Source organism: Mus musculus, chromosome 1 (genome assembly GCF_000001635.26).
Source record: "Mus musculus strain C57BL/6J chromosome 1, GRCm38.p6 C57BL/6J".
In the NCBI taxonomy this organism is placed as follows: Eukaryota; Metazoa; Chordata; class Mammalia; order Rodentia; family Muridae; genus Mus; species Mus musculus.
The window spans coordinates 127,385,476-127,399,534 of NC_000067.6; the positions used below are offsets into that span (position 1 = coordinate 127,385,476).

The window sequence follows — 14,059 nt, forward strand, 5'->3', positions numbered from 1 at the left end:
TCAAAACAAAACAAAAAAAAACAAAACAAAACAAACAAACAAACAGTGACCACTATGTTAACCTATACATATTTTTCCACAGTAAGAAAAGAATTATATGGTCAAAGAAGAGGGAGGGAGAGGAACAGAGTGGGTGTGGCCAGCATAGACACCAGACTTCAGGACTTCATACCTGTCGATTTGACACTAGAACCATTTACATAGGATGAAATTTTTAATTTAAAAAAAGCCATACCTCACTTTTTTCCCATTGTTTACTTTATCCTATTTTGAATTGTTCATTTTTACTTTATTTTATTATATTTTAGATTCCTGTTTATGAGAGAAAGAGAGGATGTAGACTTGGATGAGTAGGGAAGTAGGAGGAGCTAAGAGGAGGTGCAGGTGGAAAAACCATAATCAGAATGTATTATATGAAAAACATCTATTTCCAATTTTAAAAGAGAAAAAGAATAAAAGTGTAAAAAAAAATCATAAGGAAAATGAAGCAGCCGAGCTGACCTGGTAAACCTCAGTTCTGATGCAAGCTCACGAAGGGGGGGGGGGGGGGGCTGCTGTTTCTGCAGAACACAGTAAATGAACAAAATGAACAAAGAACACTTTGAAAAAAATGTGACACTCTTATCACAATAGTCTTCTTCTAGAGCCATTGTGAACATCAGAGTATAGAAAATGACTTACTGTGTGCCTATCTTTGCAAAGTGGAATTTTCATTGTAAAAGAAAGTAAATAACCAGCAAAAGATGGACGATAATATCTGAAGGTATATAAATACATGGTTATATATATTTATACACACATACACACACACACACACAGAGAGACACACACATGTTTGAATTGGCACTTCCAGTAAGAACCCATAGTTTACTCTGTCTTTGAGGGAAAATGAAGTTGCTAGCCAGGGCCATCGCAAAAGGCTCCAAATAGCAATTACGTAGAGTCCCTAGAGAACTGGCCTTTGATCTGTAATGCTGTGTGCACTAGGTGGGATAAGTGATTCTTGGGGAAATGGCTCATTAAGATCTGAGACAGAAATTGCACTTGATGAGCTTAGGACATCTTCTTCTATCCAAGAGCAGAAAAGCTACCAGAGGCTGCTAGGATCCTGGCCAGAGAATGGAGGTACCCACTGAGCAGGCTCCCTACCGCCAAACTGGGTTGGTTGAATAGTCAGAAACCAAGGTTCATTGAAACATGAAATATGCTTATTTTCATGGAATTATATTTTAAAAGCAAACAAATCTCACAGATCATAATTAGACTGTGCTTCAGCAACAGAATTGAGGGCTGGGCAGAGAACTCAACTGATAGAACTTGCCACACAGCCATGTCCTGAGTTCTCTGCCCAGATCTCACATAAAAAAGCCAGCTGTAGCAGTACATGCTTGCAAGCCCACCGAGGAGCTCCCTGGGACGCACTAGCCAGCCTGTCCAGCCGGTTCCATTTCCTCTGCACTGGAGTTACAGGCATGTACCAGTTGCATCCAGGCTCTAGGGATTCGAACTCAGGACCTCATGTTTGTTGATCAGATTCTTTCCTGATTGACCCAGCCATGTACTCCATTTTTAAAAACCATGTTAATCTGTCTATAACACTCATGACTCTACCAAGAGCAGCTAATGGTTTTATTATTTATCTAAAACAGTGGAAAATTATTTCCTTCCTTGTTTCATACCTTCTTTAAAAATGGCATACCCCATCCTGAGACTCTAGTGGTTTCTTTGGATCTGGCTGACTCTGTTGTGGTATGCACAGGACCTTAGCATGGCTGACTCCTTTGTGGTGTGCACAGGACCTTCACATGGGCTTTCTGAGCATTTTGAGCTTGGCTCCAGAAGTCAGTGTCTCCTCTTTGTTTCGCAGATCCTTGTTCACCTGGGGCTCCTGACCAAGGAATCGGGCTTCAAGATTGCGGAGACAGCATTCAGCGGTGGCCCTCTGGGTGAACTCGTTCAGTGGAGTGACTTAATCACATCTCTGTACCTGCTGGGCCATGACATCCGGATCTCGGCCTCACTGGCTGAGCTCAAGGAGTAAGGAAATTACTTCTTCAATCTGAAAATCAGAATACAAAAAGGAAACAGTAAACTTGTAAAGCCCCTCTGTTAGTGTGCAATTTCTTGTGGAGGGAGAAGGAGAGTGATAATTCGCTAAACAGGCGATAAGAAGATTATTTTCAGGAGCTAAATACAAACACTATGAAAAGGATAATATGTTTTCATTGGCGCTGCAGGCTCCCGGGGCCTCATAAATGAACACCAGGACAACACGAGCTAAAGCGCTTATTCTTTGCTATTCCAGGTGTTCCCAACATCTGCAGCACAAACTCTATCGACTCGCCTAATTCTCTGCCTCTTGCCAGACTTCATACTACTGCTTGCTCAACACCAAGCTTTCTAAAGCTTAAGGCAGGGCCAGTTCCTGTTTGTAATTTAATATGTGTAAAATAGATTTCCCGAAAGCCCGCATCCAATCCTTTCACAGTTAGCTCACTTCTAGCTCAGTCTGTCCTCTTCTGTCCCACTGAGATTTGCATTCAGCTCTCGCCCCCTCTCAGTCCCTTTCCAGTTAATACAGCTGGCCCAACAGATGAACTGGAGTCCCTACAGTCCCCCAAAAAACTGCCTGCAGAGACTTCTAACCCAGCACACAAGTGGTCCTGTTGCAGTGCCAACCCTTGGGAGAACGGTCTAGAAATAGTAGAGATGGTAAAATGCAGCTACGTTCAACCCTGTTCCGAGTGTACTGTTGATGCGCCAAGGTTGCTGGCAGTAGTGTCTGAAGATAACCTTAGCAGTCTTTTCATTGCTTTCCAGATGCTGGGCACCACGATAAAGGTTTGCTTACAGCAGAAATACCAAGAATTATGCCGGCAATAGTGTTGATCAGGACTGTTTATTGTTTTTGTTGTTGTTGTTGTTGTTTTAACACCGAGGCTAGGTTTGTGTAGCCTAGGCTGGCCTCAAACTCAGTATGTATTTGAGGATGACCTCGGCTTTCTGATTTCTGCCTCCAGCTCCTTAGTGCTGGGTGGGATTACAGGTGTGCACCACCGTGTCCAGCTTATATGGCACTTGGTGAGGAACCCTGGGCTCTGTGCATGCCAGGCAGGCTCTGTGCCAGCTCAGCCCAACCCCAGCACTGACGACAGCTTTTAAAACTAAACTGAACCACTTACTGAATGTTCTATACTGAATATTTTGTGGCTTTATTTTTTTGTTTTGTTTATTGTTGCATATGCACACATGTGGGCAGGCATGTACCATGGTGTGGGGAGGTCAGAGGGACAGCTTTCAGGAGTCAGTTCCTTCCTTCCACTGTGGCTTCCAATGATCGAAGTAGGTGTTTTTATCCAAGGAAGCATCCTGGCAGCCCGTATGTTGTATTGCATTTAAACGTTAGTACCTGGAAGAAGGTCCCCTTGACATCTGTGTTTTAGAGCTGAGGAAACTGTGTTCAGACTGAACATGCTCTCTGAGGCTTCTGGGTAGCATGCAGGGGCCTGGCTTGGAGCCTGCCATCTAACATCTGTGCTGCCATTGTGCGCACAGCCTTTCCTTTCTCCTTCAAAGTTAGATGAACTTGAGGTCCTCTGCACCCCAACCAGTTCTCCTCTTCCTTTGCCAGGCTGTCTCCTGTTGCCTCCCCCACTTGCTTTAAAATACGCAGAACATGAAACCGAGAAAGTCATGCACTTTGCAGCCACTCTGTCTGGCTTCAGCAGGCTGGGCTTCAAAACGGGGCCTGCAGAGATGACCAGTGTGCTCAGCTGCCAGAATTTCGATAATGACAACTGATGCATTAAGCAAGAAGCGTACTAATTGCAGTTCTGTTAATGCGGATGGAGGTTTGAACACGAGACTGAAATCTCACCACTGTGTGCCTAGCGCTTACACACAGCACTGGCGTACTCTGGCTGTGTTGGATATGCAAATGTGAAAGTACTTATCACCCAGCCTTCCACGGGACATTTTCCAGCTTTTCGGGAGAAATCAGTTCAATGGAGCTTGAGATTTTTAGAAACCCAGAGAAGGGGCAGAAGGGGCCTGGAGCAGTGAGTGTGAGGACTGGGGAGATGGTCTGTGAGCACTGTCACCTGCAAGTGGGGCTTTGTAAATTGGTCAGTATCCCTGTGTGATATGATGAGCAGGGGCAAGAGGAAAAGGGGGTGCCTGGATTCTGGGTGCATGGCAGTTGCACTTCAGACTTATTCTGACCAATCAAGTTTACATACCAGTCACATGCAATGTCATTCTGTTAGCGCATGGGCAGTTAGAGATATCAGGGTAGAAAAGTGGGTCAGTGGCTGAATGACAAGATCACAAGAACATCTAAGCCACAGGGCCAGTTCTGTAAGGAGTGGCTCGAAACAGCAAGATTATGGAGGGAGTAGCTAGAGCTGAGGGGCTGGGAATTCAAGGTGTTTAGGGATTACAGACAAAAGTGAGAGGATGTCATAGGTTTTTGTGTTCGTTGTGTGACTTTTTTCTGGGAACATGGGAACATCTGTTCACACCAGAAAGGACACCAAGAAAGACGAAAGACGTGACTCCATCCAAGTCCATCTTGGTAAACCAGTGGATTCATTGGGGTTACTTCCCAGGATTGTGGATGAGGGGTTCTTAGAAGGACATGGTGATTCAAGGGCAGTTGTATCACTAAAAGTCCCACCCCAGCATGGCTGGCAACTCCTCAAGCTGCCTGAATGACATGCAGGCAATCTACTGGCCAGAGGATCTTCTCTCCTAAGCCATTGTTACTGCTTGTATAACCTTGGGCAGGGTCCTCAAGAATCTTATGTTTCAGGAGCTTTTTTGGGACTTGTGAGTCTCATGTACTTCCTGAACCTTGTAGGTTTTCTTTCCTGAATCTTAAAGAGCCCTTCTCCAGATCAGACTATTTGACTTTGGAGGAACTATCAGCATAGCACTGTTCAGTCCCCCCTCCCTACCCTGAAGGCTAACGACAGCAAGATTCAGTGAGATGACTCAGGTCAGCTATCGCATGTCTTCTCCACCGTGGAGATGGATAACACTGCTTCTGAACTACACAGGCTGTGTTTACACACCCACCAGCTTCCCAGCATCTAATTTTGAGGGGTCCAAGTAGGACCTATGAAGAGTTGAGACAGGTTTCAATCAGCAGCCCATTATCCCTAAGAGGGTCTGGAGCTGTGTTTGAACCTATCAAAGTTGCCAGGTTTAGTACTGTAAAGTTATTGATGCTTTTTTTTTTTCTTTTCTTCTCCATTTGCCTCATTCCAGGATAATGAAGAAGGTTGTTGGAAACCGGTCTGGCTGTCCAACTGTAGGAGACAGAATCGTTGAGCTGATTTATATCGATATTGTGGGACTTGCTCAATTTAAGAAAACACTAGGGCCATCCTGGGTTCATTACCAGTAAGTACTACATGCTAAGACCTTTCTTCCCCTAAGAAACATTGTGCTGGTAGGTTGTTTCTGTTTCTGTGTTTTTTTGTTTTTTAAGGATAATTTAGTATTACGTTATAAACTGTATGGAGTATACCTCTCATTCCTAATGAAATTCAGGCTATTCCCCCTGACTGTATGCTTCCTAGGGTTGTTTATTATTTATATTGATATTCTGAGAATAATGTGTCCAGCCAGGCATAATGGCACACATCTTTAATTCCAGAATTCAGGAGGCAGAGTCAGGCAGACCTTTGTGAGTCCAAGGACAGCTTGGTCTATACATTGAGTTCTAGGACAGCCAGAGCTACATAGTCTCAAAACAAAGGCAAACAAACAACAACAAAAAACCCTATAACTATGAGGATCTCATGCATTTAATCAAGTGATTTTTCGTGTGTGTGTGTGTGTGTGTGTGTGTGTGTGTGTGTGTGTTTATGTGAGTGTATGTACAGGCATGCCACAGCATGTATGTGGAAGTCAGAGGACAGCCTTTGGAGGTTGGATCTCACCTTCCACCTTGATGGGGCAGGGTGTCTCTTACAGTTTCTGCAGCTGCATGGCTTATTTCAGGTTAACTGTCCTGTGAGCCACAACAGCTGATTATTTTCAGTGCTAAGGATAGGATGGAATCCAGCACTTAATGCATGCTGGACACTCTATCTAATAAGCCACATTCTAACCCCCTTTCCATTTGTTTCTTAATGGGTAGAAACATTTTTTATGTGGTCTCCTGTCTTAATTTCCTGTCAATTTGACCAAATATCTGAGCAAGATACCTTATAGAACGAACGTTTTATTTTGGCTCATGGTTTCAAAGGCTCCAGTCTATCGTAGTAGGGAGAGCATTCCAGGGTAGCTCAAGAAGCAGAGAGAAAAAAAATGCCTTGACTACAGGATTTCTCTTTCCTCTCTATTCTTTCTGGACCCCCTCCCTCAGCCCACAAGATGGTGCCACCCACATTCAGACCTTCCCTTTGATTAATTCCATATGGAGATACATTCATACACACATCTAGAAGTATGCTTGTCCAATATCCTTGGCATTTCTCCAAGTTTAATCAGGTTATCAATCAAGATGAACCATCACATACTCCAACTAATCCAATCCATGAATAGAAGTAGATCTTTATCTTTCCTGTTAGTTAAGTTTAGTGGTTTTTTTTTTTTTAAACTTTAAACCTCCAAGATTATTTCAGACTGGAAGTCCTTTACAAAGCAGACAAAAATGAGAAGTAAAAATACCAAGAATTTCAAAAATTCAAAGTCTAGTCTATAAAATCTCCTTTTAAACTTGCCCCCAGCAGCCAAGAATTTCTCATTGGACAATGAAATATTTATAGCAAAGGAATTGATAGAACCGTAACTGTATGAAGGGTCTAAGTGCTCCATTTTGACTATAATAACTATATCATTTATAGTTATATAACTATAACTGTTGAGTATGAATGACTGTTGCCTGTGGTGGCTGTTGACTGTGTTGAAGGATTGTATTGACTGTTGAATGGCTGCTGACTTTGATTGTGTAGACTATGCTGACTGTGTTGAATGTCTTTAGTGGCTGTTGATTGTGTTAACTGTTGAATGACTGTTGAATGACTTTAGTGGCTGTTGACTGTGTTAACTGTTGAATGACTGTTGAATGACTTGACAGTGGCTGGCTGTTGACTGTGTTAACTGTTGAATGACTGTTGAATGACTTGACAATGGCTGGCTGTTGACTGTGTTAACTGTTGAATGACTGTTGAATGACTTGACAGTGGCTGGCTGTTGGCTATGCTGACTGGTGAATGATTATGTTGACTGTTGAATGACTGCAACTCTTTTGATTGTGTTGACTGTGCTGGCTATGCAAAATGATGAATAACTGTTGGCTGTACAGACTGCTGACTACATCAACTTTGTTGACTATGTTGATTATGCTGGTTGTACTGAGTGACTATTGACTACACTGGCTGACTGTTGATTTTGCTGATTGTTTCAAATGACTGTTATGTTGAAAGTGTTGATTGTGCTGTCTGTGATGGTTGTACTGTTGTACTGTTGAGTATGTTGTTTTTAAAGTCTCTGCATTCTTTTCTTTTCCTTGGAATATTACCATTCTTTAGATTTCTAGAAAAGTTTTGATTAGATAATGCTTTGTCCTTTTTATTTGCTTTTTTGTGCATTTGTGTATGTATGTGCATGTTCATGTACACGTGTGTGTAGGTATGTATGCATATGGAGGACAGAGAACAACACTGGGTGTCATTCTTCAGAAACACTCTCTACCTAATTTTGAGACATTCTTTCAGTGACCCCATAGGGTAGGCTGGCTAGCCAGTGAGCTCCAGGGATCTACCAGCCTCTACTTCCCCAGTGCTGGGTTTCCAAGTGTGCACCAAGCACCATACACACAATACCCTCTCCTCAGCTGCAGCTCTCCACTCTCTTTGATAGCATGTTTTTCCTAATATTGTTTTTTTTTTCACAGATCACACACCATCACTTTCTTTTCTTTTAGTTATATAGAAATAACCATCTTTCTTCTTGGTTAACAAGCCATATTGTAAGCATAATTTTTTTCCTAAGGTGATAGCCTACAGAAAAAAAAGTCAAGGTCGTTCTTTTCTGTCGATTTATGAACTGTAGACAACTGGAAAACATGCAAAGGAAATTGGGCAATCCAGCCCCTTGAAAGACTCTCATGTCCCTGATATTAAGAAGGGCTGTTTTGATGGGAAAATACTCTCGGTGGTGATGTGGGTCAATTAAGAAAGGCCATGTTATTATTAAAATGGTCACTGTTGATTGGTATTTGATGCTTGCTGTGTGAAAATGCTCCATCTCTCAGGGCTTATGTATGTGCATAATGGTTTTCCTTCTTTCTTCAGTAATGGTTTGAATTAGCCGGAAACAGCAGGAGTTCTCTTGGCGCTTTAGCCCTCAGCCTTTGTTTTGTAGCAAAGCTACAGTTTTATCAAATGACAAGCAGGCTTCCTAGAAAATTTCTTGCCTACTTCTTTCCTTTTAAATATGAAAAGTGGCATCTAGGGATACAGTTCCATTTGTATCACACTGGCCTATTGTACGGGAAGCCTTGGGTTCAATCCCAGCACCTAATAAAGCAGTGTGGCCGAGCCTGCCTGTAATCCTGGCACTTGGGAGGTACAGAAGCCCAGGGGATCCTTGAGCACTTGTGGTATATGAGGGCAGCCTAGGTTACATGAGACCCTGTCTCCAAAACATCAAAGGATGGAGGGGAACCAATGAGATGCCTTGGTTGGCAAGGTGCTTGAGTACAACATGAGGACCTCAGTCTGGAGGTCCATCTAAAAAGTCCAGTAGGATGGTGCACATTTGCAATCCCAGCATGGAGAAATGGAGGCTGGAGGTTCCTGGAGCTCTCAGGCCAAGTACTCTAGCCAACTCAGTTGAGTTCTAAATTCACTGAGAGATTCAGTCTCAGAAAATAAAACAGGGAACTATTAAGAAACTTCTAGCTTTCGGGCATATATACATGCACACACACACATGCACACGCATGTGGTACATATGCTCACATATAGAGACATGCACACACATATACAACACATGCACACAAAAGAGGCTGTCAGACTATGGTCATCTTGCTTGATGGCAGGTGATGAGGGCTGCCTTCCATGTTGTGGTGTCGTCAGACCTCTCAATGAGCAGTAAGCCCTTTAGGTCTGTTTGTATGACCTTGGAAAAACACTTATGAATTCTGTCTAATTTGAATAAGGACCTAGGACATTCGATTAAACTTATTAAATTCTGGCAGGCTACTAGTATTCTAGCGTGTACTACAGAACACCACCCCTTCTGTTCCACAGGAGTCCTTTGCCGAGTGTTGAGGATGCACAAGAATGTGAGATACAAATGGTCCACAGCATGCCAGCTTTTACACCAAATTCTCATCTAGAAAGTAGGCCTTGTGCTTCTGAGTATCTCTCTCACTGTAGTGTACCCTTGAACAAGAGCAATGTTCCAGGAGTCATTTGGCATTGCTGCCAAGGTCCCTCTTAGAGACAGGCCAGCTGCCTTGGGCATTGGGGCAAAAACCTGTTTAAATCCTTAGAAGGTTCCTGATGTTTCTGCCACACAGAGGGCATCCAAGCCATGGCATAAAGCTTAACACAGCACAGGTATAACTGTAGTTCCGACCTGTAGCCAGGGAGGACCTTGAACTAGAGGTCCTCCTGTCTCTACGTCCCAGTTTGTGGCTTTCGAGGACTGACACCAGAATTTGACCTCTGGTTTCTACATGCTTGCATGCACCTATGCGTGCAAGACCTGTGAACACATACCTGTGAACACACAAGAACACATGTGTACACATGAACATACATATCCCCAAAAGAGAGATCTATCATCACGCTGAGAATGCATCCAAAAAAGCCACCTAAAAATCCAATCGAGGACACTCTGCCTCTCACTCTTATGTCCCAGTGCCGTTCACTCTGAGGCCAGGCCCTTCTGTCCTTCTTGTCTTTTCCTTGTGTAGACAATTGGTGGCAAGGTGAGCGTAAAGAGACTTCAGTTGACAGTTGTATTCCCTGGAGGATGTAATCTGGAATTTGGACTTCACTGGTTTTACTTTATTTTGTTTTCAGAATCTTACCTCAAAGTGAAAATTTGCAAAAATTTAGCAGAGTTTCCTGTTAATAAGGAAAGGAAGAAGAAAGAATCCTTAAAAGTGTTGCCACCATCTGTCCTAAATGTGTCCTAAATCTGTCCAAAATGTGGGCTTCAATCTTATTTAGTTAGTGGCAGTTGCTCAGAAGTCTAGTGCCAGAGAACAACAGCAAAGAACTGTCCCCATTGGCCAACCTTGCACGCTTATTTTACATGTTTTGAAAATCCTCAGTTAATCAGCGAAGCCCCAATCAATAATGTTGGTTCTCTGATTTCTTCCTCCCAGCCATCCCCTGTGCCACCCCAACCTGTGCTCAGAATGCTTTCTTGTAAAAACCAGCTTGTGATTAGTGTGTGCTGCGCAAGCTGGTATCATCTGTGCCACAGCTTTTCCGCTGTGCCATCACAGCTTGAAGACACTCGCCAAGTTATAGACAGACTATCAACAGCAGAATGTGGCCAGGTTCCAGTAAAACTTTTACTTCCCATTGTGGAAATATGAGTGAGATTCATGGAATTTTCCTCTGTTGTGTCTTTTAAAATCATTTGAGAATGTGAAACCTTGCTAAGGGAGGGAGCTCAGTCAGTGAAGGAAGGGTTGTGCAGTGTTTCAGGACCTGAGTTCTGGCCCCAGGGCCCACATGACAAAGCTGGATGGATATGGTGGTATATGCTTTTAACACTAGTGCTGTGGGGAGGGAGGGTTAGAGACAGGAAGATTCTAGGCCCCCCTGGCCAGCCTGCCTAGCCTATTTGGCAAACTTTAGGTCAGCAAGAGACTTTGTCTCAAAAGAAGCCAAGGTAGATGGTGCCTGGAGAATGTTAGTCCCAAATTGAACCCTGACCCCCCCCCCCCACACACACACACACATTCATTCTCCCTTGTGCGCATATGCATACACAAACAAACACATACCCAGGCACACCAAAGTATATAAAACCAACTCTTAGATCACGGCTATACTAAGGACTGCTGGGTCAGGTTTGGCTCAGTTTAATAGACCAATGAGACTATATTGTACTGCATCAGTTTCTAGTCGAACTAGCAATCAGGAACTAGTATGTTATAGTTGGATATATAAAAGCCACCCCGTCTGCTAGATGAGATTGAAGTCTGTTTTGTGTTACTACAACCTAATACTGGAGCCAGACTCGTTTATTGTGAAATGGAATTTATTGCTCACTGTTAGAAGCTGAAAACTTCAAGACGGAGTGGCCCCCATCCAGGGAAGGCACATATCCTACTGTGCAAAGTTCTGCCTTGGGTCACTAGTTATCTCCTCATAAGCCACTAGTGGCATCGTGGGCCCACATCTATCACTAATTATCCCCCCAAACCCTGCCTTCAAATGACATCAGTATACCAGTGAGAGGAGTGCCTTTCCAGTATGAAGAGATACCTGTATCTGTGGCACAGGCATGATCTAACGTCAAATAATTGGTGGGAAGGTTGACAGAGGCTAAAAGCCCTGCCGCATGCCCTGTGCCCTAAGCAGAATAAGATCTGTAGAGACAATGGTGCTTCCTTTCTGTCATTATGCTCATTAGTCACTGTGTACCCAGCCCTACCGGGTGCTAAGGTCACTGCAATGAGTCCTGCAGGCCCCCTCCAGCATCCCTGGACCTTTTTTCACTGGTATTTGGGCCGCCTTCAGTGGCTAGCCCGTTCTGCCTGCCTGGATGCCTGACACCCTCTTTGTAGGTGTGGCTGCTTACCGTGGTTAAGACTCCAAAACCACCTGGTCAGGGGTGTAGCTTAGAAGGAGAGAGTTTAGTTAGCTGGCAGGCGGAGCTGGGTTTAACTCCCAGAACCATAAACCCAATTGCAAAATGAGCAAGTAAGAAAACAAGACCTAAGCTGCTTCCCGGTGGCAATTCTACTTTGAAGTGTTTGTCCGTTTGCTTTTGTCTCTCGCGCTACACCATCGGGGTTATAGTGTGACACGCAGTGCTCTCCTTGCAGGTGCATGCTCCGGGTGCTAGACTCCTTTGGAACAGAACCTGAGTTCAATCATGCGAGCTATGCCCAGTCAAAAGGCCACAAGACCCCCTGGGGAAAGTGGAATCTGAACCCGCAGCAGTTTTACACCATGTTCCGTGAGTATTCCTGGGTGGACCCTGCCTTTCAGAAAGCTACCGGAGGCAGGCGCAAAGGTTAATTAGATAATCATTTATCTGGGCTTGCGAGTCTCAGAACCCTTATCTGAAAAAGTATGTGCCTTTGAAATTTTTCCTTGGGAATACTTTTTTTTTTTCAGTAATTGGAATTGAAAGCCCTCATAAACTTTTTGTGAAGAGATTTAGAAATGTCCTAGAGAAGAGTGTTCAGTACAAGTTACCAGTAGAAGCCACATGGGAAAGGCTGCAGATCACCTCCAAATGAGCAGTTACTAAGCATATCCCAGCATCGTATCCATGTTGCTAAGGGGACGTTACGTCCGGGAAAGGAATAAGGTCTTCCATGTCAACCCGCTCTTTCCACACAGTTCAATCGTAATCATTTGAGCATGAGCATTTTTTTTTTTTTTGAGACAGGATTTTCTGTGTAGCCCTGGCTGTCCTGGAACTCAATCTATAGACCAGGCTGTCCTCAAACTCACAGAGATCTGTCTGCCTCTGTCTCCCGAGTACTAGGATTAAAGGTGTGAGCCACCACTGCCTGACTGAGCAGGAAACTTTTAAAAGAAAAGGTAATCTCAGAGCTGGGGAGATGGCTTGGCACTTGCCCTGTGAGTTCTGATCTCCAGAACATGTAGAAATGCCAAGGAAGAATAGTGGTGTGCCCGCAGTTCCAGCCCCATCCCCCACCCTTCCTCTCCCCTCCACCCCCACCCCCAGCCAAGTGGGTGGAGATGGCACTGCCAGAGTCAACAAACCAGTGTGTTCTGGTTCAAGTGATAGGCTGCCTGAGCATACAAAGTGGAGAACCACTGAACGAGATACATGACATAAACCTCTCGCCTCTACCTGCACAGATGCATACATATACCCACATGTGGGAATATACATGCATAGCACACACGCGCATGCCTTTTCTGAATGAGGACTATTTTAAATACAGTCTCATGTTTTGCTGGCTGCCTAGCTACTGAGCTCAGACTACTTTGCCGCCCTTGCTGGTGTTTGTGTGGCATTTAATAAGCGTGTGCAGTGAAGGCTTTTTCTGTGTGGTCCAGAGAATGACTTACAGTAGCTATAGTGTTAGTTTCAAATGAGTGACTTTATTGAGCATGTAGCAAGCAAAAGTTTAAAAAAAAAAAAAAAAAACCAAAAGGCAGGTAGATTGTAAAACATCAACTTGGAGACTTACACAGTATCCAGTAGACAACTGCAGTAACCTGATAGAACAAGCGGGTGTGGTCATCGAATTGGGTCTTCAGCACCCCATAGAAATTGGCTGAGGAAGAAACGATTCTGCGGGGGCCTTGACCAAGAGCCTCAACACAGTTACCTCACAGCTGCCAGTTCCCACCTGAGACATTTTTATGCACAGAATAGACAGTAGCCTTGACTGGAAAGGGCTCCCACTCTGGCTCTCCTCGAGGCATGATACCAGGTTGTCTTGCCAGTCTCCTTTCTCTGCCATAGGGTCACAGGGCCAGCTTCTTCTTAGACATGTTTGGGTCTGAAGGGGGAGATTACTACCTTGCTTCCAGAGCCAACCTCTCTCTGGGACAGTCTGTGATCATCCATCGACATAATGGATGGGTGTTACAGATTGTGTTTGGACCGATGCACTCCCTGGCACTGCTGCTGGGCTCGGAGAGGTCTCCATGAGAGCCATTTCCTGTCACCTCTGTTTCCTGCTGTTGCTCTCCATTTCCCTACTTTTGCTTTATTTCTAATTAGCCATAGATTGTAAAACCAAGTACCCAAGTACTATACTAGACAGTGTTTGTGCTAGTAAGTTATGATTAAGTCCCCATGGCACAGGAAGGCTCTATTGTTGAAATGTAAGAATTAGTGAATAAAACCATTGATTTGAAGGCTA

General features: G+C 44.0%; 1 protein-coding gene and 1 long non-coding RNA gene across 8 annotated transcripts in view; one reads left to right on the plus strand and one right to left on the minus strand.

The window, feature by feature from the left end:
- Mgat5 (mannoside acetylglucosaminyltransferase 5) overlaps positions 1–14,059 on the plus strand; it is a 283,416-nt gene that overhangs the window by 180,557 nt on the left and 88,800 nt on the right. For all 5 annotated transcript variants that reach the window (XM_006529056.4, XM_030255028.1, XM_006529055.4 and 2 more), the window contains 3 exons: positions 1,868–2,037; positions 5,269–5,403; positions 12,032–12,165. In XM_006529056.4, the coding sequence (XP_006529119.1) occupies positions 1,868–2,037; positions 5,269–5,403; positions 12,032–12,165 (439 nt within the window). The remainder of the gene's footprint in view (positions 1–1,867; positions 2,038–5,268; positions 5,404–12,031; positions 12,166–14,059) is intronic.
- Gm51746 overlaps positions 1,981–14,059 on the minus strand; it is a 50,092-nt gene continuing 38,013 nt past the window's right edge. For all 3 annotated transcript variants that reach the window (XR_003948718.1, XR_003948717.1, XR_003948719.1), the window contains one exon: positions 1,981–2,059. This is a non-coding gene — a long non-coding RNA (predicted gene, 51746). The remainder of the gene's footprint in view (positions 2,060–14,059) is intronic.